The sequence below is a fragment of the Drosophila biarmipes genome, chromosome 3R (genome assembly GCF_025231255.1).
Source record: "Drosophila biarmipes strain raj3 chromosome 3R, RU_DBia_V1.1, whole genome shotgun sequence".
In the NCBI taxonomy this organism is placed as follows: domain Eukaryota; kingdom Metazoa; phylum Arthropoda; class Insecta; order Diptera; family Drosophilidae; genus Drosophila; species Drosophila biarmipes.
The window spans coordinates 31597441-31623682 of record NC_066616.1 but is presented as its reverse complement, the minus strand read 5'-3'; the positions used below and the strand labels follow the sequence as shown (position 1 = coordinate 31623682).

Here is a 26242-nt window from a genome sequence, read left to right as displayed (position 1 = left end):
AAGCACAAGGAACGTACAAATAATGTGGATGTTGCAGCAGCATAAAGAGAGCAATAACAAGCCGAACAGCACAAACAACACAGGCAACGACGCACATTAGTTGCCATAAACCCTGCGAGTCCAGAAATTCTGGAACTGAAACCGAAACTTCGGAGGCAGAGGCCACAGCTCATTGCCGCTAATTAATTGCGAGCGGTCAGGCGGGCCCCACGAAGAGGTGTTGGCCATAAAAAATGGAAAGGGGAAAGGGCGTTGATAGGGGCTCCTATAAATTTGCCCACGTCAGCAGCTGCTGGTCAGGAATTTAAGGCTCCTTCAGCTGGAAGAAAGCAAGACGAGGCGGTGAAAGGGAAAATTCCTCGTTCTGCTTTAAGAAGATGTCTAGCTAATACTTCCCCAAGATTGCCTTTCAAACAGCACATCATATCGAGTTAACTCCCAAAACTGTCACGGCATTTCGGCCAAGTATACCTAATCCTTTTCCAATCTTACCTCATCGGTACCTCCCATTTTCCCGGCCCCACCCCAATATGAATCACGTAGAAACGTCCGAGACTTGTGAATATTTTTTACGCTCGCGTGTTAATCGCAAACAAATTAAAACCAAGACACACACCGCGAGCCAGACTCATATGAGGCCTGGGGAGGAGGGGGCTGTTAATGAAAATGCCACAAAATTCCCATAATGCATTTCGAGCCTGTCTAGGAGACAACTTCGACTTCACGCTGCGCCACACAAAAAAGACTACTAGCACAAAAAAGAGCTGTGAAAAGTCTCATTACTTTGGACAAATATGCAGTGCTGGTGGGGCAGAAAGAGTTGGGGGCAAATGTGCAAAGTTGCCAAGTTTTTGTGGGGCCAAGCTGAAAGAAGAGGGCAGCAACTAGACCGCAGCAGCTCGCGTGTTTGCGGTGGCAAGTTCATAGATACAGTGTATCCATGGGGCAGGCCAGGCGGCAACTGTGACTTGATCCCTTTTCACTACTTCTCATGCCACACGCACAGCCTTTGCAATTAAATGGATATTCTGGCCCTCTTGCAACACACACAGCGCACAGCACATGTGGGGACACATTTTTTCCAGAGGCGTCAAATTAATTGCCACAACTTTTGCCAGCCACTAACATTTTATTTCGCATTCAAATGTTTCACTTTCGGGGAAGGGGCGAGGGCACTGCCGGGCGACAGATCGATGGGCAACATGTGTAAGCCAGGCCCAGACACATTTGAATATTATTTTCTGTTTAATTAATGCCTGCCTTTCTCGGCTTTTGCCGGGCAAACCCTCTTAGTTACATTTAACCCAAGAGCCCGAGAGTTTCGTGTGAAAGAAAAACATTTACAAAGCATGCTACTAATGTGTGTATTTACTGGTCTTCACAACTTAGAGACTGCCTAACGATCGATATTAAGGGGGATTATATTTTATTAGTCAGAGAAATGGAAAAAACAAGAAATTAGCTGGTAAGCCCGTGCTAAACCGTCCTTGAAAGCCGTATTGTTTCTTTGAAAACCCTAACAAGTAGTCCCAATATTTGGGCATTAGTAGCCTGATCCCCTTGACTGAATGTGCCAGCAAATCAGGCAACATTTTGGATATTTGCAGTTCGCGGAATTCGTGATCAATCAATATTTGGGCAGCTCAAATAGCGGATGGTAAATATGGGGGATAGCTCAGAGACTCCCATGCGTAATACCAGTTGGGAGATCTTTGGGCAAATAGCAACCAGGAGAAGGTCGCCTCCAGTTTCGTGTGTATCTTGAGTATCTTTGAGTAACGTGTCTGCAGTATCTGTATCTCATGACAAATTGAGCTGTCAGCGGCGGCTCTTTGAGCCGGGCGGCAAACTTCCTCTATAAATCAATGTGTTTTTCGATTTTCGTTACTTTTGAACAGCCAAATAATGCCGACAAGTGCAAATAGCAGAGAAATATTCAAAAATAATTGGAAACATGTCTGCGCGACTCTGAAATCTCATCGCGAGTGCCCACATTAATTCTAATTGGCAATATTTTTCCAGCGCTCGCCGTATTTCAGTTTCATTTGTTATTTTTTGTACTTTTTGTGTGTGTGTCTAACTATTTCTTTGGAACGCCGATGGACGAGAGACAAAGGCACGATTCGAGGTGATTCGAACTCCACCCATTTTCGTTTTCAATCCACATTTTCAGATTCAGAGTTTGTGCAACTGACACTTGACATGCCAGCGAGGGGCGGGATCGAGGACTCTAAATGAATGCACTCGCTTGATTTATGCATTCAATTAAGCACGACCACTGTGCGTAGGAAAACTTTAGGCCATTTCGCAACACAAATTTCAAAAGCCCATATTAGCTGTCATAAAAAAGTTCATATTTATTTCTTTAACAAACAAAATGATGAGGATTTTTAGCAAATCATAAATATACATGTAATCTCCTTCACCACTTTTACAACCATCAATCAGCGAGCCATAAATGTCTTTGGAGCCATGTCTCGCACTGTACGAACAGCCATTTCAGGCAAATCGCACTTAAACTTTAATTGCAATTATCCAATCGACAAACTCCTAAAAATGTGCTCATGGTTTCTGAATCATGTCTCGTACTTGTGTATTTAGTTACAAAATCATTTTATGCGCCTTTCTTCTGGCGGCTGCTGGTAAACAGTATTATTATTATGGCTGGCCAGTGGCATTGTTATACTCGTACTATTGTGGCCGTCTGGCTTATTTATGACCGCCAAGCTTAGGCTTAGATTTTTAATTAATTCAAGGCTCTTGCGCCACGCTCCCCCTCTCGCACAATTGTGTAATTGTTGTCTGTGGTCAGCCAACGCACACTGGAAAAAGAAAAATATACCTACGGAACATAAAATGAAAACAACCACCTCCCCCCGTTCGTTGAGTCATCATCACCTCATCGCCACACAATTTGTTACGACTTCGTGGGCGTTGGCGTGAAAATTCTGGGGTAGAAATACTGCGGAAAACCGGGGAAAATGTCAGCGGAAAATTGTGGGAATTCCCTGGCGCAGGGGTCACAGTGCACTATGCCCCTCTCCGCTGGGCAAATTGCAATTAAAATTCATTAGCGAGCGGACGGCCAAAAGTAAAACAAACGAAATTAGTCGAGTCACAAGGCAAAGGCAATTCACTTAACAACGCGGCAGCAAACAAAACAGCAACCCACATGGCAGCATAATTAGACCAAAACCAAACATGTTTGCTGGCCAACTACAAAGGCGGCTCTTTTTACACTGCTTTCGGTGACAACTTGGGGGAGAAAGGAGGGAATAGACCATGAAGTTGGGTTGGGACCAACCATAAGATTCGTAAATATTTGGATTGAATTCCTGACCACCCAGGTACTTAAGAAGATTCCAAAATGCCCTATCTACACTCAATGATAACATATTTACCAGCTAACTTATAAAAGAAAAGCAGATATCTGATCCCCCGAGTACCGAAAACTTTCTAAGCAAATTAAGGCAACCTCTTACAAAGAGTAGAAAAATATACGGCTAGGTACAGCCGAAATAACCAAGCGAATTTCATATGAAATATGGTCAAAATAAAAATGGGAAAAGGGGAAGTGAGACAACAGAAAGGGACCCAACCAAGACCAAGGGCCAAATGTGTTGAGACCACAACATGTTAAGTGTTATTTATGCGGTCGGGAGATTTCTTATTAAGATAGGGCTAGACTTCCCCAAACTTCTTTACCTGTTAGGGCCTTAACAAATGTGGCCCAGACTTATGACAACAAAAGGGTTACTTTTGGTTTGTTTTTTGGGGTACAAAAACCTACAAGAAATTGCTAAGAAACAGCTGGCCAGACAGGAATGGGAATCAAAATTATTTTTTCCTCAGGGAATAAGCGGAAATCTCGCCTCGAATCGGGCATGACATAAGCCACCGCACAGGAACTTTGAGTGAGTGCACTCACATTAAGCATACGCCGGGTATGCAGGCGATAAGAAATTCAAACCCGCTGGGAAAAAATAACGATGGTGAGCAGAGCTCAAACAAAGGAGCGGGCAGTGCGATACATCCAATAAATATTACACTCGGCTTGGGCGAAAGAACAAAAAATAAAGTAATTATAATGATAATCGGCTCACACCGCTCGACATGACTAACTGAAAAAGATCTTTGAATAGTGCTAGAAAATACCAGGAAAACGCCCATGCAAAATATTCTATTAGAAGCACCAGTGTCAAGAACACCAGACAATGTCATCATCATAGCAGATATTACTAAGTGCACGGCGTAAAAATAGATTTAGCTCTATGCAATCCATAAATTACTAAGCGTTTAATTGTTATTCAAACAAAAGCGATAAACCCGCCGTCAACTAGAATATTTTCTGTAATTACTGCAATATTCAATTAGAGGGAGACTCAACTCGAGTCGACAGTTGCGATCCATTTGCGATCGATCGTTCATCGATCCAATCGATTTGTGCAGCGACATTTCATTAATTACTGCTAATTTGCCTTCTTGGGCGCGAGAACGTGAGAGAATGCACTGAAATTACGTTTTTCACTTTCACTCTAACATTTTAAACTTGCAAGATATTTTAAGGTTAAAAGTATCTTAAGATTTTTCATCTGTCCGAAGTCAAAGATAATTTTTAAACTGACTACTGAATAAACCATGGTAATTCCCGTTTTTCCGCGTGCAAGCATTGCGCAAGCTGACGAGTGAATCATTCGAATCATTCGATTGAGCAGCTCTAGTCGTTTTGTCGGTTTTATTGCTATTTGCCATTTTACTGTTAGAGCGACAACAAGTTGACTTAAAAGTGCATTGCAATTTCTAGCTAAATGCAGCAACAACAATAATAATAATAGTATGATGTCAGCGATTCAGAGCTGTATCAATAAAGAGAAAGAGAGGGCTATGTGGGGGGTGGTCGAAAGAAAGAGAAGGCACTCGCACTCACATTGTGTGTGGGCGACAAGTTCAATTTGGTTTCATTTAAAGCTGGAGGAAGAGGGAAAAACATTGAGAAAATGAGAGGCCAGTACACAAAAGCAAAAAGCAAGTCCATTTTTTATATATAGGTAATTCACAATAATTGTTAACAATGACGTTCGTTCGCGCGCTGCCCGCTGAGGCAATTTAAATGCAAATAATTTTGTAAGAAATTTACATGGCTTCAAATTTGAATATAATTACTCGAATTAGACGCCGGCAAAAGCAACAGGCATATGGACAAATTGCCCGAACAGCCCACGCCCACAATTGCCCACTTGTTGGCTTTCTACTTCATACACTTAAAAATTAATTTTGCAACAATCACACACCGGGAGCGAAAGACAGAAGCAAAAGCCACTACAACAAACGAGGTTCAACAAACGCAAAATTGTGCAAAGCGCAAAAAAAATAGTAAAAAATGACAAAGCAAACAACAAAAGTACCAACAACAACTAGGCAATTGTTTAAGTAACTTGTAACAGAAGCAGAAAAAACGAATTTATTTGCCATTGCAGCAGCAGATGATCAAAATGAAGCAGCAGGAAAAGTGACGTGGACAGTGGGTTATAAAAAATTGGAAAATAAATCTATTAACAGAGTGGATTAAATGAACAGCTACAGGATGAACATTTCAAAAATGAACGTTTAAGAAATGAACCTTTGAGAAAATCATCCAAGAAATGAACATTCATGAAATAAACTTTCAAGAAATGAACAGTCCGGAAATGAACATTCCAGAAATGAACATTAGGGAAATAAACAATCAAGAAATGAACATTCTAGAAATGAACATTGAGGAAATGAATCTATAGAAAAATGAACTTTTTTAAATGAATCAAAAAAGTTTATACAATTGAATGGTAGTGAAATGAATACACTATGTATTCCAACTGTTTGAAACCACTATACCTTTGCTACCGATCGCTAATGAAGATGATGTTGCAAAAAAGCGAACACGGGTAATAGAAAAATAACGGTCGTTGGCAGCTGCCAACTGAAAAAAGTGGGCGTGGCAAACAGAAGCGAAAAAGAGATGGGGACAGGCAGATTGCATTCAAGTTGATACCGAAATTGAAAGCGAATTTGCTTTCCATTTTAACTGTGCTGCAGTTTGGAAATTTAATTTAATTTTTTTTCCAGGGTGACAGGTGGGCTTCGAACTGCAAAACTAATTAAAAAACCTAAGGCAGAGTTTCGTTTTTTGTTCTCACGCTGAGGGGGACAAGCTTTAAAATAAAATTTAAAAAAGCTGCCAACACGCGCACGAAATTTTAAGCACATTTTATTTGCTATTATTATGTGGATTTTGTTTGCTTTTGCTTGGGTTTTTGCTTTTCACCCACTTACCGCAGGAAACGTGCCAAGATCGACGGTGCCTCAGCCCCCTTAAAAATAAACAAAATTAATATGCAATTAATCGTCCATCACAAAGGAACATGCTGCCAATACAAACACACTGGGCTAAAAAATCTTAAAAAATAAAAACAATTGCCGTACGTGCACATGTCGCTCGGCGAAGAGGAAGAGCCACGATAAACATCTGAAACAGCTGAAAAGTCACCTACTCACAGCCCCAAAACGAAAAAAGCAGGAAAAAACAAATCGAAGCAGGCCAAAAAAGCCGAAAATCAACAAAAAACCGCGGGGGGAGGGCCTGAAGAGCCGCACCCTGAAATGTGTCAAAGATCAACTGACAAAAATCGTCAGACAACGATGAGGGCAATAACAAGAAACAAATGTTTTGCAGAGAAGAAAACATTTGGTTTTCATATGGATACAAAGAGATGGGTACTAAAAATAAATATTAAAAGGAGAAGTATTTATCAGATTAAAAAAAAATATTATAGCAAATCATTTTATTGAAATAATACATACCAAGAACAATCTTATTTTGATACTTATAGCAAAAACAATTGCTTTCTATAATAAATTATAATTATTTTTTTCAGTGCAAAAACACACCAGAAAGTATTAAAAAGTGCAGAGACCCGTCTTAAGCAGAGCAGGAAACCAGCAGACAGCCGAAGTGCAATTGAAAACGAAACTGCAGAAAGATACCCAAAAACCATAACTTTGCGCCGTGCGAATATTAATTTGGATATGGACGGGATTGGCCGAAAACTTGGTCGGGTCTTTATCTCATGGGAACAATCGTATTCTCCGCGGACGTGGGCGGTGGGGCGTGGCCAGGGTTAGGCCAAGTTGACCAGAAGATGGCGCCAGGAAGGAGACCCATGGCGAAAACAATGCAAGTCCATTGACGGCGGCGAACCAGCGACCGCAGAACAATTGTCAATATAATTCCTCATTATTGGTTAGCTAATGAAAGGGCGCGTTTATTCTGTGCAATGCAAAAATAAATCTTGTAAATGAAAGTCAGAGTTTAGTGCCGATAAGGCTGTGGGCGCTGTTTGCTCAAGAGCCAGCTGCAGTAGGGAAAAAGAAACGATAAGGTCCGGCCCCCTTCCTTTGTTCAAAAGGCTTCTTATCACGCCACGAGCCCAAGCCTTGAGCCTGAAAACTTCGCTATGCACACACAGCTGTGTGTGAATTACTGGCACCAAAGTCGAAAAGCACTTGAAATACCTACGTATGCCGAATTTCGTGTCGATCTAGCGAGGGGGTACCAATAATTTTCCAGTTCTGTTTGATCAGTGATCCATAAACTGCGCTTATCAGGCTTGGAAATGTGGCTTCTGGAAGAGTGGGTAAATCTCTGATTGGTGGACTCGCATGTGGGCGAAAACTACAAGGCACTTCGACCCCAGTCGTATGCAGATACACTCAAGTATGACAGCTGATCTCTTCAAGTGACCCACTTAGCGTGTGCTGTGTACTTTCCTTTTCACAGCCCCCAAACAACAATGCAGGTCTTTGTGCCCACGAAATGAGGTTTGTTTCACAAATATTTGCTGCAATCCGAGAAACTGAAACTGAAAACGAAACTCGCGCAATATTCGGCCTTTTCCAGCGGCTCTTTTGGGGAACTGTATTTTTAGAAAGTGCGTGCGTAATTGAAGTTTTAGTCAAGTTGGCAAATAAATTGCCGCAGCAAAGTCAATAAATTAAGCAAAAGCAGGCGGCACAAGCCCAGAGCAAAGGCAGCGCTGCCCGTCAGACGGCAGCAGAAACTGCCACTGCCACTGCAACTGCACTCGAGGCGAATGAACGCAATGCAACGCTCTGCTACCGCCGGCTGCTCTGCCGGCAATGCACTTTGCCAAGGACAGATCCATTGAAAAACCGCGAAGCAGCGGCTCTGTTGCAACGACGGCATCGTGCGGCGGTGTGCTGAAGTACACGGGGAAAAATAGGTGGCTTTCATTAAAAAGTATTACATTGTAAGAGGTGGTATATGAAGTTATTATGATGATACTAAATCGCCTCATCGCGTGAAATTGCACCTAATATTTAAGGTATGTACTATTAAAACATGAACTCTACAAATGTCCTCCTCAACAATAAAAGTAATTATTAATATTTTTTTACTTTGTCCACTTTTTAGTGATCTGACATAATTAAAATCCTATATGCATATGTCATATGAAATCATAGTCTCAAAAAATCTCTGAGTTTCTCCCGGTGCACCTGTGTGCCAATGCCTCTCCGTTTTATGTGCGTGTAATTTATAAATATAATTAATAGAATTACACGGCGTACGGGCGCAATATTGACACTGATATCGTAGACTTTCGTCCCATCCCGCTCGCCCGCTCGGAGCTACTCTTCTCTCCCACAGTCGTAGTCGTAGTTTAATGCCCGCTGAAACAAAGCCCCAAGGCTATAACAAAAATAAAAAGAATGCAGGCAGAGCCTAAGAACCCGGGGAAATAAGAATAAAAGCACGGAGGGTCGGGGCAAATAAAATATAAAAGATTTGAAATATAAAGAAATGCTAAGAAAATTATTTGTATAATCTAAAATACTATAGATTTCTGCTGTATCTAGTTAAAACACCTTGAAATACTTGCATTCCCCAAGTTTGACTGTGTTTTAACGTGGTTTTAGGGATGGAGAACCGTTCCCGGCAGACCACTAAATCCGATTGCTTTGTTTTGGTATTTCACTTTGCGCTCCTTACACATTCGAGGCACGTTCAAGGCTTCCCTAGGCTCCCCACCCACCCACTGGGCTCATCCAGTTGGATTTTCGTATATTTTTCTACACTTGCCACTGGTTATTTGCTAACTAGGAATTGGCAGTTGAACAAATGGTGCGCTTTTCCCTGGCACTTATTTATCCCAAAAATTTCAATTCCATTGCGCCCAGCTCTTTGTGTTTATCAGCACATCAATCAACATGCAAATTTAAAGAAAATTGAAAGTTTCCTTTTTCGTCAACTGGTTCGGATGGCTAATTAAAAGTCATAAACTGTCGCCTAATGCAATGTGAATATTTCATAAAATTCGCCGGTGTACCCGTACTCCTCATTGTAACTTGCGTAAAATGGAAATGGAGGTATGAAAAAAGGGGCGTGGCAGCGTGTGCAGAGTGCATTTACCTCCCAGTGCAATAAATAAATAAATAAAGAAACAAAAAAGAAGCCAAAACCACGGGCGTGTGATTGACTTCACTCAAATGCGTGGCACGTCTTTTTGAGCAATCACTTCGCATTTGGTTAGAGGAAAATAGAGAGGGAAAGGTAGAGTGTGAGCTACGAAATTTTTTACTTTGAAAACTAGTTTTTAACGCGTTTTTCCATGGCCAATTTCAGCGATCGAGCGCATCGGATACTCGGGCGTATGAGTAATATTTCCCAGCGGCCAGCGAGTTAATTAAATGCAATAGCCGAAGGATGGGGTGAAATATAAGAACTTCTTCGTTGAATCACCCGCTGGTCGTAAATTCTACTTTTTATTACAAATTATATTTAAAAAAAAATTCCCTTAAAGACATTTAAAAAAAACTCAAATTGTTGGGAAATAAATCCATACGTTTTCAAGAACCATTAAAGTCGTCTTTTAATTAAAGAAAACATTAATGTCATGTCTCAAAAATTAAGATTAAAACCAATTAAAATGAATTGCAAAATATAATAATACAAAAAATAATAAAAAAAAATATAAAGAATCCATTTAAAAGGCAATAAAATAATGGTAAAATAGTTTTTAAATGTAAACGAATTGTTGAAATGACTGTTGAAAAAATACATTTAAAAAACACTAAAATATTGAACAACCCATTAATAAAATGCCAAATTAAGGTCTCAAAACTTAAATTAAAACTGCAGTCTGCCTTTCTGCTCGCAAAGCAAGTTGCGTATTTCAATTCAGGCGCTTTTGCTTTACTTCATTTTGCTTGCGTTTATTTGTTGATATTTTTTTGTTTTTATATTTTTTGTTGCTACTCAAAGTTTACGAATTTGGCAACTGCAAGTCAAATTTAATTTGACAGGCCGCGTAATGAACGAAAAGAGAGAAAAACCAAAAGTTGAAAACTGAAAAATGGCAGCTGGCAGCCGAGTGGCCAAAAACAAAGCTTTTTATGGCCACAAAACCGAGTTTGAGCTTTGACTTTTTGTTGTTATAAGCAATGGCAATATTCGATTTGGATTTTCATCGGCCGTTTTTCCAGTGGCAGGCGGGCAGGGAAAATGCAAATCAGCGAGGATGACAGTCCCAAAATTAATGACGACAATAAACAATTATTGAATAATTGAAATTGACTGGGGGAAAATTGATTTGTGGACTGCAGAGCTGCACAATGGCCCCACATAACAAAACTGTAATCATAAAGGAGCCAAAGGACAGCAAACAAGCTGGGAAAACGGGGGAAAATTAAGGAAAAGCCAGACGAAACAAACAAAGCGGAAAAATGTTGACAAAACGTGAAAAGCAACCAGCTAGGGCAAAAAGAGAAAAGAGTTGCGGCCAAATTGAAAAATAAAAGTTACGTATTAGCCAGACGACAGCCAGCCATAAAGTTGGATGAATGAAATGTCTGGCTGGAAAACTCGCAGTTTTCCCCGGCCCGAGTTGAGTGGTGCTTGCGAGGAGGAAGGACGACAGTTGATCGGGTAATTAGCGTGTCTGACCTTCTGCCCCACCCCATTGCCTTCCATATAAATCGGAAAACTCGGGGGAGGGGCTTTCTGCGGCACCTCTGGGGCCACTTGATATGGCCCTTGGTAAGTGCCTGCCAAGATGGCGCCACGATAATTCCCACTGAGTAGCGAGAAATGGAAATTGATTGCCGGCATTTAAATATTTTATCGATTGGGGGGAGGCACCAGCTTTAAGGACCTTTCTGCGTGGACAGCACAAAGTCAATCAGTTCCAGTTAATCCTTGGTGAATTAAATACATAATCTATCTTTAATCCCATCTTTAGGCCAATGGTTCTTAAATATATAACAAAACCAAATGACATTGAAAACTTTGTTTAAAAACTAATCTGTTTATAGTGGACACTCAATATAGGGCTTAAAAAAAGCCCAAAGACAATGTCAAAGTCGAGTTTAAAGAAAAGCCTCCCGCTGCGCTGGGAAACCTTAGAAAAGCGAGGATGACAAAAAAGCCAACTTCAGCTTAAGACAGCTTTAAGCCAAGTGCAGTCGCTTACACTCGGCGAAAAGGGGTGGGTTAACTCCAGCCACACTTAAGAAACTTGCTCAGCTGCTGCTGGGTTCAATATCCAAAACAAACCTGAAAAATGTATTCAATTAAAAAGTTTTCACTTGCAACACGCTGGCACCTCTTGGCCCTCAGCCTTTTAGCCTTCTTTTCTTGTTCTGCTCCTTTCGCAGTTGTAAGAGTTCTGCTCGTTTTTTGCCAAGTTGCCTGGGAATGCTCTGCATAACTGTAAATGAGCCAAAGGAGGGGGGCGGAGGGCGTGGCAACCACATTGCGGTTGCCTTCTGTCTGAGCTTCGGTTTTCCCCCCGGTTTTCCCCGCCCTTTGTCTGCCTGCTTAGCATGTAAATAATGTGCACGAAATTATGAATGCAGCTAATTAGCAGGGTGGCAGACGAGTCCTGGGATCCTGGAATCCCCTTTTGTTAGCCAGCTTCTTGTTGCAGGCTCTCCTGCACAGGCAGAAAATGTATATCTAGAAGAAAGAGCCACAAACTCGGACCTGCAAAGGTCTTCCTAAAATTTGTGGAAAACTTTAGTCATCCACTATTTAAGCCCCTCATTTTTCCTAGTGTTTAAATTCATTATGTCATTGAACCGTTAAACTGCTCTTAAATGCTAGCCGCTTGTTTTTGTTTATGGCGCCACGGGGAGCGTTTAACTTAAAGCGTCGACAAATAATTCAGAGGGTCCGGAGGAGAAGTGCTCCCCGGGAAAACCCCATCTCTGGCCCATTAATCACCTTCCTCCCACCTGGAGTATGGAGCCAAAGTTCTGCGTTTGCCACTTGCCGCGATTTATTGCCTCTGCACTTGAGAAAAGGGAACTCGACTTACCTGCAAAGATAAAAGGGAAAATATACTTGGGATTAGCTTTGAATTGATGGAAGGCATTGGGGATTTCGTTGAAATAGGGGCAATGCAACTAATATAGTTTGGGCTAAGCTCAAGTATACTTAAGTAATAAATGATGTCGGTAATTTTTACCCTTTATTTCCCCCGCTATACTGCAACCTTGCTTAATTAACCATAAACATTCGTACTGATTATCACCTGAAACAGGTCCCGTTCTGCTCCAACTCTTTTTATAGGCCTGGCCGGAAACCTTGACAAGTTCGGTTCTTGATAAGGAGAGCCCTCGCCCTGCCCCAGAAAAAAGGGAATTAAAAAGAGTTGGATGTCAGCTTGCCCCGCAGATGCTGCCTTAAGATTAAGACCCCGCAACCTTAGCTTGGCAACGGAGGCTCAAGGCTTTTGTTGTTGCCTGAATTTACGTTTAAGCACTTTTTGCTTTTTCCCTGGTTTCTTTGTACAACAATTTTATCGCGTGCATAAACAAGATGCGGGACAAAAACGAGAAGAAAAAATATAAATAAAAAACGAAACGAAGTCCACTCCGGGCTGAGTTTCAGGTTTACTACAAAGTCATGCAACACGGTCATGTGCAGCACCGCCAGAAACCCGGCTCCTTCTCACCCGCACTTTCAAGATCTCGGCCGCTGTCAGTCGAATGCCGCAAATTATTGCAGGACATTGGCCGAATGGCCAAAGGGTAAACATTTTTCGTTTGCATTTATTTATTTTACTGCAACAGGCGAAGAAGGTTGAGCAGCCGCCACAAGAGAAAGTGAAGAAGGTAAACAAGAGGCCTGAGATGGGGGTCCCAAGAATGGGATACCCTCGCAGAATCACCACGAAACTAGGGATTCGAATGTATTTTGGAACAAAAAAGTATTGTATAAAATATGATCACGATATTTTGCAAAACAAAAGAGTTATTTGACTTTGAAGAAGTTAAGAACTGTGATGGAAAATCCAAAATATCTTTTTTGCTATGTCTTCAGTAACACCCCGTGGAAGAGTATTGCAATCGCTTTCAGCACGAACTGCGAGAAACTCGTACATCAACATGAAACAGGAGGGGAAATAAGAAAAGGAAGCTGCAGTACTATCAGTCAAAGCAATTACAAAGGCATCGACAGCCACAGCGTTTATTATGAGGTGTGCAGGGCTTTCGATTTTCCAGGTCAGCGGGGAAACAGGAACGAGGACAGAAAAAGAGCCAGAAATCGAAGGCGAGAACTGTAAATATTTATTTATAGGCTTTTTCGGGGCATATACATTTTAGTGGCCGAGTGTCACTTTCCTTCGCTTTTGACCGTTTTCAATTTATGTATTTTTATTGATTTAAATCTCAGGCAAACGCAGTCTTTTTCATTGCACTCACATTTTCAATAAAACGAAACGAAAGTAAAGTTGATCGAGGCAACGGCCATATCATCGATGAAATGCCCCTCCGCCGGCTTCCCCCAATAAATGTTGCATTTTTATTATCATTTGCCGGCGGGCTGTCATCAGGTGGAGTGGCGAGGAGCGAGAAGGGAGGAAAGGAGTTGCACTCGAAAGTGAAAGTTAACTTTTTAAGGCAGAAAGAAAGAAAAAAGATTGCTTGACTCAACACACATGTGTGTGTCTTTCTTTTTTCTGGTCTCCTTCGTTTTCGAGCCCAATTTTTGTTGATTAGTTTTGCGCCTTAATTGAATCAGCGACAACATTTGGTCCGTTTAAGGTTGGACACACTGCAGTTGCAGTGGCAGTAGAGTTTGCTGGATGCCCCCTCCTGCTGCCACTCTTAACATTTCATTTTAATTGCCCCTGGCGCCGCCTGCCCAAGTTCAATAAACTCGTCTTGCCTGATAGCAGCAATGATGATGATGATGATGTTGCTGCCAATCGATGTGGCATGCTGCAATAGATACAGATACGTTGCATTTTCGCATGTGCAACGAGCCTTTCAGCAATTGCCGCTCTGCCAAGGCACACAATGAACTGCAGCCGTTCCCCTTCCGATTTTCCTCGCCTCGATTCGATCCAATGCGATCCGCTCCGATCATCGGATATCAAAAGGCGGCGATCGTTGCCCCAAAGAGTTGCACACTGTGTATACGTACGACTCTGTTATTGTTAATTGCAAATATCGGTGATTGGGTTGCTCGGCAGCAGTGTGTGCACAATATTGAGCATAGGAATAATGGCGTGAGAAAGTTTGTTGCGAGCTTGTGGGAGGGGATTCCCCGCTGGGGATCTCTTGGGGGAGGTGGATGGGGTCAGAAAATTGGTTATTGGTTAATATTGATGATATGACTTTATGATATCATTTTATGTTCTTCAGAACTTAGTATTGGAATCAGTAACTTTATATTATTAGTATAGTCCTTTAGGTTCGTTACGCTCCTCTTCCTTTTTTTCTGGGCCACAGGAAATGAATTTCGCCTGATTATCCTGCAATTAGCTTAATTCCTTTCCACACTTTCCCATTCCCTCATGCGATGAAGAAATTTGGTGTGCTTCCTTTGTTTCCCTTTTCTCCCCATTTCCTCGGGTTTATTTTTTAGCGATTTTTTTAGCCCTCTGCTAATGATCTGTCACGCCCCGAGGCGAACGCAAAAATGCATTTGGTGTCGTCGCCTCTGAAGTAATAAAAAAGGCGAAATAAAAGAGGGAAAAGCCAAAAAAAGGGGGAGCACCCAAGGAAGAGGCTGGGACGAAAACCTACAAAAATGCATTTATTTATTTGCGGCGGTTTGATCGTAAAAATAATTTGCTTTTATTGCCCAAAACGGGGCACATGATGTGGCCGCTGGTTGCATGCACCCAAAAATGGGGGGAGAAAAATGTGTAAGAGACCTTAATGCGTTTTATGTCCTCGTCATGCTGCTGCAGTCGGGACCTTTGAGTCTCCCTGTGTCTTTAATTTGCTTTACTTTACTTTACCCTTTTTTTTTGCAGCAGAAAATCCGCAAATCAACGCCTCAAGCCTCGAATTTTTATATTTATTCTTGTACCCTGGGAGCCATTGACATTTGCCGGACCGCCCAGGCACTTATTCAATTAAACAAAACGCAATTGTTGTTAACACGAAAGAAACAGCACTCCGTCTCTTTCGCCTTCGGTAGCCCATCTCTTTCTGTTCGCCTGCAGCATATTGTCCCTATCCAAAGTCATGAAGCGTCAAATTGTTATGGCCAAAAGATGGAAAAGATACAAATGGCAACGGTTATCGCACAACAAGCGCAATCAGTCGTGTCGCAGGATAGAGATAGCCATAGTGCAGAAGAAAGAGACCGCGAATGGGGACAGACAGCCAACAAACAAACAAACAAGCTACAAACGGGCAAACTAAGGGGCGGGGTAAGCACTTGCCTGAGTGCAACTAAATAGATATTATATAAGCATAAAGAATATGTTTGGCTTCAGCTACGCACCCACAAAAAAAGCAGCTTTAGCTACTAGAACAAATATCAAATCAGGGCAGTAAAGCCAAAAGGATATCCTGTATACCAACAACATCTAAAGAATTTTAGGAAAATATTGCTTAAACGATATGAAACTTTGTGGACTGTTGTATTATGGCCTTAAACAACATCCTGTTGAATATTAAGCTTGTAAGTATCTTGTTTCAAAAGTTACAGCCTATCTAGTAGCTAAGTATCCCTTATTTGTGTACCCCGAATACAGGGTATGGCAAATGGTGGAAAGAGAACTAAACAAGCTAATAATCATAAAACCAAATGACTTTGAACGGCGTCGAAACGTTCTCGCCGCTCGTTGTCCTTCGACAGGATGCATGGAGCACCCAGATGAAGAAGAGGAAACTGCAGAAGAGGAAGAAGAGCCCAAAGGCGAGACGGAGGCGGAGAAAAGCGTGGAAAAATAAGACGAGGGGCGGGAGAATCATCAACATTATCGTCAGAGTGACGATTAAAATTTAAGCTTCATTTGTTGCTCTTGTCTGACTCCTTCGAGAGGGTGGGGAAAACGGGGGAGGGCAAAGAAATAAGAGAGTGATGGGGGTTTTTCATGGCTAAGCCAAGGATACTGTGATTGAGTAGGTGTCAAAAGTTGAAGGGGGAAATGGAAAAACGGCAAGGGTTAAAATGTTGCTGCCAGACTGTCAATTTTCAATTTTTCCCCCTCCACGTTTCCCCTTTTATCTAGCTTTCCCCCACTCACCAAATGAAAATGCAACTAATAAACAAATAAACTCGGAAAACCGAGAGGCAGGGCAGAAAAAATACAGAGAAGCCAAAACGAACTGCAAGCGACACAAATTGCAAATGCAACACAAAATCCGTACAGTTCAGGGGGCACCACGCCCACAAAAGCCCGAATGCATTCGCAATCAGATTGAATGGCAAAAATGAAAGGGGGCAAGTGGGGAATTGGGATCGGAGAAAGGGGGAGAAAGTAGGGACAGGGTCAGGGGCAGCAGCCAGACGCCGAATGTGGAATCGTTTTAATGGATATCAAATAGGAAACAAAACAAACATTCCCACACAAATATACACATGCGATGCAGGCAGTCCAAATGCATAACCAGCACTGTGAGAAAAGGGTTCCGATTTCAGCAGAAAAGCGCTTAAAGTGTGCCAATCGTTGGAAATCTTGGTAGCTTGATGTATTTCGATGAAATTCCTCGGAAAATAGGGATTCAAGTGTAGTATAATCCAAACACATCATTATATTTTTAATTTAATATGGTATTGAGTGCAGCGAAAAAGGCCTGTTCTAATATTATTTTTCCATTTTTTAGGCTTTTATTAATTCAATAATGGGAAGCCCCGGGAAAATATTCCGTAAGCCATCAAATATACATGGAATCCATTACCCCATTTGCTTTGTTTTTTTTTCAGTACAGCCTGATAGGATCCCCACTGCAGCAGGAGAGTTCCAATCAGAACTCCAGCTGGGTCCGAGAGAGACCGACAGATAGGGCGGGAGTGAGAGGGAAGAAGGAGGAGCCGGAGGACCAGGACACAGTTTTGTTTCATTTGCACAAACATTTCGTGTTTTGTGTTCCGTTCCTGTTCTGTTTCAGTTTTCTGTTTTACTTTTCGCTTTTCAACTTGTTCATCCACGCCCCCTCCGCCCACACCACACCGTATACCTTTCATCCTTGCTCTTTCATTTCGCCAGGCTCGTTTTTACTGTTTCCACTTCTTTTTTGCAGTTTTTTCTCGTTTTTTGCACGTTGCGTTTTATTTTTGTGTCTGGCAGCTGCTCGACAACAACAACAATATTGATTGCAATTCCAGCCTGCAGTGGAAAGGAGAGGGTGCGGGGAGGTTAGGGGCAGTTGGGGGGAGTTGGGGTTCTTCTCTTTCTCATTTGGCTGAATGGCCCAACACAAAAGCCTAAAAGCACACACACAGACGGCAGGCAGACAGATAAACACTCACACACCCAAAAGCTTGGCTTATGAACCAGCAGACGACATCATGCTGGCAGAAACGGGGAAGCAGTGCAGCAAGCAGTGGGTACCAGGGAAGCAGTGCACTGCAGGAAATCCTTACGATCCTGAGATGATAGTCAAAAACTACTTTATTTAGGATATGTGTAGTAGTACTGATTTCAAACCCCTAGGTTCGGCATAAGCAAGGCTTAATACACATGAACTGAAAGTTTCATAACAATTAGTTAGCTTTTTGTTAAACAATTTTTCCTTCCAGCAAAACTGAGGTAAGAACCCTTCTAATTGTTTTCCGTGTAGATTTAAGTTCTGCATAAGAGGATGAGGCAGAGGGCAGTGGAGAGGGACGGAAACTGCTGAGCCAACGAAGCCTTTAAAGTTGGCAAAAGCCTGCGGATGGAGCCGCACACATGTGTGTACATATAGATGGGTGTGGATACGGATGTGGGTGGTAAATACAGGAGGAGGTTCAGGGAAACGGGAAGAGCCGGAGATGGAGTTGCCCTGGCATTGTCTGTTGGCAATGAAAATACGACAATAATGACGTCGAGGGAACTTTCCGGCGTAGAGTCATGCGCCGTTCGATAGGCGCCCATAGAGTGTGTGGGTGTGCGGACTGCTGCAATGCACCAGATACAGTGGTTAGATATGCAAATTTCCAAGTGCTAGCGAGTTGCATTTATTTTTTATTTTAAAACGAAGGAAATTGGGGGACCCAAAAACTGAAATTCAGGTCGTTATTAACCAATATGAGATCCTCCTCTGCCGGCGCACACAGTAAGCTTTAGTTAGACCCGAGTTAAGTCCTGAATCTTGTGTCCCAACTCGCTGCAACCACTGTATCGTTACCCCGATGTGCATATGTTTATTTAAGTTCCAGTGTGCGTGTCGTTTTGCAAAGATTTCATTAATAGCCATTGCGGTTGTGAGGGCGGAGGACCAAGTGGAAAACGAGTAAGCAATGCACACTTGATTTGATATTCCACAAAAGGTGAGTGTGTTCCCCCGACTTCCTCGACTCCCTTCGCAGGCCGCTCCTTTTCCCCGGGCTTCCTCCATTTCTCCGACATTTCTCTTTCTGCCCACACATCGTTATGCGCTTTAATTTGCAAATGGTTTTGCAGATTTGGTTGCGGTTACGAATTTTGTGGGGGAGTCTGCCACAGTGGTCACCCGTTGTGATGGAGTCACTCAGCGTGTCCGCAACAAAGCTTCCAAAGAACAAAACGTGTCTGGTGTGGCGCCGTTTTTTAATGTTTCCTCAATTTGACTGCCCAAAAAAAGGTCGTTAATTGCTTAGTTTCCCCATCCCCTCGAAGGTCTTTTATGGACCCTATGTGTAAAACGCACTAACTACACATCAAGAAAAGGGAAATATTTAATTTTCATTTCTAAGTAACAGATTGTTAAGCAAATTTGCCAGATATTATGTAGATTAGTATCACAACTTATCAACCATTCTTCTATAACCTTCTTAGCCTCTGCTTTTTAGTGGTCCCTAACTAACTTTAATTTTTTCTGTGCACATCCAATCCGCACCATTTCATTTCATGCTCGGCTGCCCCCGTCTTTTGTTTGTTTATCATCGCCCGGCGAAAAGTGAAACCTAACCTCACACAGAGTATACTGAAATATATAAACAGAGCCCCAAGCTGCCGCCTTCCATCGACCAAAACAGGCAACAATCGTCATCGATATGGATGGTGTAATGGGGTTCCGCGTTAATAAAAATTTTACAGTGCAGAAATTTATGCTTCGAGTCTAGACGACAGTTTTTGGAACGTGCTCAATTAGCACAAAGCCGAGGGGGGTATGAAAACCGAGGGGGGGCGAGGAAAAACTAACGCGAAAAACAAAAACAGAATTTAAATGAAATTTTCGCCAGGCCGCCTCACGACCATAATTCACTCATATTTACTGGGGAACCCAGAACCCCGCGGGTCTCAAAGATAAACTATGCACCGATAGGGAGTATCTCTACCTCGTTCTCCCTCTCTAAATCTTGCGGTCTCGTGCTGTCTCACTTTCGTAGCTGTAGTCACAACAACAAAAGTCGTGCGAATGTTGTTAATTTTTCGTTATAGTTTTGTTTTTCACACCATATCACAGCACTCGGAATGGAGGGGGATTGGCATATTGTCCGACGATCTGAACAACAAATATAAAGCGAGTGGTTCGGGCGTCGACGGGGTGAATACCTCAAATTCTGATGTTACAGTGCTGGGGATATGAAACTTGGCGGTAAGATGTATTATGACAGTATAAACAGGAACCCATAGGTTTATTTCGGATATAACAATGATCCGCCATCATATCATACCACATTATAGTATGAATATGAATTGTAGTATATGATATGAAACTTGGTGGCAAGATGTATTATGACAGTATAAACAGGAACCCATAGGTTTATTTCAGATACAACTGTGTTCCCCCATCATATCATACCATATTATAGTATGAATATGAATTATAGTATATGATATGAATCTTGGCGGTAAGATGTATTATGACAGTATAAACAGGAACCCATAGGTTTATTTCAGATATAACTATGATCCGCCATCATACCATACCACGTTATAGTATGAATATGAATTATAGTATATGATATGAAACTTGGTGGCAAGATGTATTATGACAGTATAAACAGGAACCCATAGGTTTATTTCAGATACAACTGTGTTCCCCCATCATATCATACCATATTATAGTATGAATATGAATTATAGTATATGATATGAATCTTGGCGGTAAGATGTATTATGACAGTATAAACAGGAACCCATAGGTTTATTTCAGATACAACTGTGTTCCCCCATCATATCATACCATATTATAGTATGAATATGAATTATAGTATATGATATGAATCTTGGCGGTAAGATGTATTATGACAGTATAAACAGGAACCCATAGGTTTATTTCAGATATAACTATGATCCGCCATCATATCATACCACGTTATAGTATGAATATGAATTATAGTATATGATATGAAACTTGGTGGCAAGATGTATTATGACATCATAAACAGGAACCCATAGGTTTATTTCGGATATAATCATGATCCCCCATCATATCATTCATTATAGTATGGTATCGTAACTTCAACGAGAGATACAGCTCTTACCTCCCCATATACCCATTATCCACCCGTTACTTATGAAATATCCGACTAGTCACGCCCTCTAGAGCCCCCCGTTGCGTTTGGTATGCAAATTCAAGACGCTGACTTTGTTGCTTCTTTGTTTTTATAGCTTGTAGCTGCAATTTGTTGTGGATTTTCTATTCTCGGCGTGCCTTTCGCAATTTATTTGCAGTTGTGCCCGCGATATTTTGCGAATGTTCGGGAAAGTATTGCGCCACTACTTTGGAGATGGGGTGAAACTTGCAAATAATAAGGGGGCAGAGTGCTGCGCCCACGTGAGAGTTTTGGGCCTACGAATTGGGAAATTATCTGCAGATGACGGCGAGAGAGCGACAGAGAGAGGCGAACGGGAAGAGCTTTTCTGCAAAAAAGTTGGGGAACCGAACAGACTTCCGCACCACCCACCCACCGAAAATGAATACATAAAATGTGTCTTAACCTTGACATTGGACGCCAAATACAAAATGCAAAAAGAGGAAAACACAAATGTGCCGGCAGACAAAACAAGTTAAAGAGCGAGAGCGGGAGAGCCAGCCATTCATTCATTAAACAGAGACGGCAAGTTTAAAGGGAAAGGCCAGAACTTTTTGTGACTTTCTTCGCTTTTGCTCACCTCTTGAATCGGCAAAGTTTGTTTATCGTGGGCCACAACAACAACAATCAAAGCACTGAGCAAAAATTAAATAAAATAAAAATGGGCCGCGTGTGGCGCTGAAAATAAACGCCAGTAAATACAAACAAAACAAGAAATAAAAAATGGAAATAATAAAAAAAGCGAAAGGCGATAAACAATTTTATGGACGTTTATTTTTGAATTAAACGCAAATCATCACAAAAAAAATGCTGATAAGCAAAAATTGCAGGCAAAGAGGAAATAAAAATAAAAATACTACTAAAAACCAGGGGGAAATATCAAAACGAATGTAGTATTCCCTTTCAGTTATAGTAAAAACTTAAAAGATGTATTATTAATATTATATGATACCTTAGTTGGAAGCAGAGAACAATATCATATGGCTGGATTCCTAAACCTTATGAATGGGAAAGTTGGAACACCCTCTGGAAGGGTATAAAACACACAAATATAGTGGCCTTGAAAAGTGGGCAAAAACAGAAAGCGAAGAGAAAGATGGAGAGCGAAAGGCAGAAGAATGAATGGAATTATGCCGTAGAAGGCAAAACAAAGTTCCCAGCTTAGAAAGAGAGGGCCGTCCGTGGAGTGAAAGAGACGGCCAGAGGGTGAGGGGTTGAGATTGCGATTCTAAAAACCTGAAGATCGCGTTCAAAGCGACAATAACAGAAACCTACAAAAGGCGATCCAATTCTTTTTCGTGTTTTTCTCCCTCTGTTTCTCTTGGCTCTTTCGTTGTATCTTTTTCTGATCGCTATGAAATAAATAATAACTTTTTGTTGCTCTTGGAAACGGAAATATTAAAATTCGGCATAAAATAAATAAAATAACACATGTGGAAAACATACCATACGAGAAGTGTCTGTTGCTATATGGCAGCAAATAAATTTCAATAATTTTTCGTTTCATATGATTTATGAATAAGAATTCTGGGCAAAAGATACAAGAATCGCTAAAGATACGAGAAGCCTTGACCCAAAGCAACAAACAAAAAATAAATAAGAGCCAGAGAAATTCCAAAAAATGTGAAATTGGGGGAATACATTTAGAGTGTTCTTTTTTGTATCTCTTGAAAAGATAGAAATCATCAACTTCCTTAGGAAAATATTCACGAATTTCGCAGATAAACAGCGCATTTTATTTAATATTTCTGCAAATATTGTCCGTATTTTGCAGCTGTTCGGCCACCAAGGTTATATAAGCTGTGGAGCCGGCAAACGAACGAAAAACGGGCAAACAATCGCGGCAATTGTTGATAGCACTGTGCAACACGATAAAGGAACCCAGAACATCAATCTGATATCGGAAATTGGAATTCTGCTTGATAAAGTGCTGTGACCTAAGAGTTCTTAGCAAGAAATGGCTAAAGAAAACAATGAGGTAGGCGTATATAATAAAAAATGAAAAAATCTTCATGGGCCTACAAATATTTTTGGTAAATTTGAAATAATTTTCTTGAGTTCTAAAGGAACTAAGTTGTACGAAACAAAATTGAAGAACTTTTCCTCTGCTCTCGTCGGCTAGTGTAGTTGGTAAAAGTTTTGTGAATAAATACTAAAATTGCCGATGTGCTCAACCCACATGTTGGGGAATTTCGCTCAAATATTTCGACCTTCCTCGGCTTTTGCTTTGTCAAACAAGTTAGCCAAGGTTCTGGGTTCAAGACCAAGCATAATTAAAATGTTCGCCTGAAGAATTCGCGTTCTCCGCTCGGTACTACAACGAACTGTTTTTGCACGGGTAGCTCAGTGGATTGTGCGTTCGTCCCAGCGAACTTGTAGCTTAAAAGGACTGAAGAATTCGCGTTCTCCGCTCGGCCTAAACGACTGAAGAATTCGCGTTTCTGCACTTACCGCACTCGCTCGGAGTAGAGTTCGACCTCCTTGTTCTTCTGTTGCTGCACGAGCTGCTGCTGCTCGTAGCTGGCCAGGGGCTTAAAGTTGCTGATATTGGCCAGGGCGGGCAAATTGTTCTGCGCCTGCTGCTGCTGCTGCTGCTGCTGCTGGGGAGCCATCAGGAGGTTCTTGGACAAGCCGAGGCCGTTCTGCAGAAAGCCCACGGGCTGCATCAGGAGCGTTTGCTTCAGCTGCTGCACCGGCGAGACGGGGAGCTCGCCACTGGACTGGGAGGCTGAGGGCGATGTGGAGCCGCTGCCTGCTCCGCTGGAGGACAGGCTGCCCGCTCTGGCCCGCAAGTCCAGGCCGAGGACATTGTTGGGATTGAGGATGTTGCTCAGCGTGGCCACCACACTGGGCTGCAGCAGGTCCGAAGGGGCGTTGTTGCCACTGCTGCCGCCGCTGCTGCCATTGTTGTGGGGCAAGCCCGACCCTATGACGCCCACGTTGGGATTGGGCGTCAGGGCGCCGTAGCTGCTGCCGTTACTCTGGCTCAGGGGAGCCTTGGCGCTGCCATTGCCGTTGCCGTTGCCGTTGCCATTGCGATTGCGCTTCTTCTTGGCCTTCTTCTTGTCGTCGTCCTCGCTGAGGTTGCCGTTCAGCCCACTCGAGCTGCGAGTGCCCGAGCCACTGAGGTACAGGACGCCCTGGCCGGCGGGGGCCACCCACTCGAGGTCCTTGCGCAGCTGCCCGCGGCCGCACTTGCAGCTGCAGGCCTTGTGGACCAGCTCGTAGCCCTTCTTGGTCCACAGGTGCTGGAGGCGCTGCCGCTCCGACCAGGAGCGGGCCCTGCCGCTGGCCTTGAGCGTCTGCAGCACGCCCGCCTCCCACAGCTCGAAGCACTCGCGGTGCATGTACTGGCCGGCGCTGCAGTTCTCGTTGTTGCACAGCACCCGGACGCAGTCGGCCAGGGCCGGTTCGTTGAGCGGTATCAGCGCGTCCAGCTTGCGGCACTCTCCGCTGGGCAGGCAGCAGCGCGCCACGCCCCCGCCAACGCCTCCCTGCATGGGCGCCATGAGGACGCCTGAGGAGTTCGCGTTCTCCGCGTAGAACTGCAGCAGTTGCTGCTGCTGCGTGTGGTGTTGCTGCTGCAGCTGTTGCTGCTGCTGCTGCTGCTGCTGCTGGGTGCTGCTGTTGCCGCTGCTGCTGATGTTGCTGTTGCGCCGCGGAGCCATAAATTTATTGTTTTTCCCTGCTCTCAAGTGTGCACTGTGTTGCCTTTAAACAATTTGCTGGGCTGCCTCGAAGAATCCCCAATCCTCAATCTCTATTTCGGACCAGCATGTTTGCCACCATTTTAAACTTGAAGATATTGCTTGTTGAGTCTGGCCGCGAATTTATGCTGTGACTTGTGGCCCATAAATGCTCTCGGTGTATACTTATCGAATGCCTCCAGTGCCTTGTTTTCGAACCGATTTCAGAATATTTTCGAACCGATTTTTGGGTATTTCCAGTTTGGGAAATTATTGGCCACTTCTCATTGGCTGCTCGAAAATTATTTTCTCTTAGGGACTTTTTATTTTGTAGAAAAGTGGGGATGGCCAGACAAAAGTCTGTTTTTATCGGAATTAAGAATGTTTTTTTTTTAATTTTTCCGGTTTTCAAGTTTTAGTTTGTCGGAGTTTTATTAAGTTTTCTTGTAAATGCGACTTTTTAGATTGTTTTTAGATTCTTGGTTTGGTCAAGATGGTTTTGTTTTTAGACTTGGTGATTGCTTTTTTATTGCTTTTAAAATCGTACACCCCTGGCTGTGTGTATCAAAAATATTTCGAAAAATTCCCGTTTACGCAGTCTGCTTTACTCTTAGTTTTTGTTGTACCTGAGCTGAGTTTATTGTTGATGTAGAACGTTAAGTATCAAAAATTGTTGCTATTGTTTATCTTCGATCGCCGTCCCTCTCTCACACGTTCGTTTTCTCTCTTTCACACACGCGGCGCCATGTCCGGCAATTTTCACATTTTGCTTCGCCTTCTGCGTTTGTTTTTGCTGCCTCTCCTTTGCCGCTCTTTGTTTTCGCCGGCAAACGGGGTCGGAAAAGCAAGGAGGAAAATCCGCGAGATGTCACTGGGATGCAGGACTTCCGATTGGTTTCCATACACAGGACAAAGATACAAGTGCGAACTGCAGTTTGCTTTGCCTCTTCTTCGGCTTCAAAGTTTTCCTGTGTTTTCCGTTTTTCCCACCTACGAACGGCGCACGCAGAGAGAAGCCAAAAAACACAACCAACCAGATCGAAAGCGAAATTCAAACTGTTTTTCGTTTGCGTTTCGTGTTTGCCGCTGCGTTCGAACCTCGTGCGTCGCCGTCGACGGCGGCAGACCGCGCGGCGACCGCGCTGCCGGCGCCGCTGCTTGGCATTGGCAGCGAAGTTGGAGTTTTCCCTCCGCTTTTCCGCCCGCCGCTCTTCCTCCTCGCCGTCGCCGGCTCTTGGGGGTTGGTGGGTGGTGGTTGGCTGGTTTTCACTTTCCACCACCGCCGCCAACCGCTCGCTTTTCATTCGGCGGAAAACTCCACAGATTTTGGCGCTAAACAGGGAAACGGTGGGGGAAAATGGTGGAAAGGGGTTGGGAAATCGAAGGTGGGGACTTGTTGGGGGTAACAGGAAAATAGATGGATTTTAGGGGACTTAGTTTAATGATATTCCTTCATTTTATATGGCACATGGACATTTTTTAAAATATTTTTATTCTTATTTTAAGGGAATTAAAGGAAGATATTTTTTAGATTTTTTCTACACTTATTTTCTAAATCGGTTCTACAAATTCTGAAGATATGTACATATAA

The 26242-nt window shown here is 42.7% G+C and overlaps 1 protein-coding gene across 1 annotated transcript in view; it reads right to left on the bottom strand.

Moving 5' to 3' along the window:
• The window catches only part of LOC108025207 (headcase protein), an 87657-nt gene extending 61963 nt beyond the window's left edge, over positions 1–25694 (bottom strand). The window contains exon 1 of the mRNA XM_017095540.3: positions 23417–25694. Within this exon, the coding sequence (XP_016951029.2) occupies positions 23417–24633 (1217 nt within the window). The 5' untranslated portion in view covers positions 24634–25694. The remainder of the gene's footprint in view (positions 1–23416) is intronic.
• Between the last annotated feature and the right edge of the window lie 548 nt (positions 25695–26242).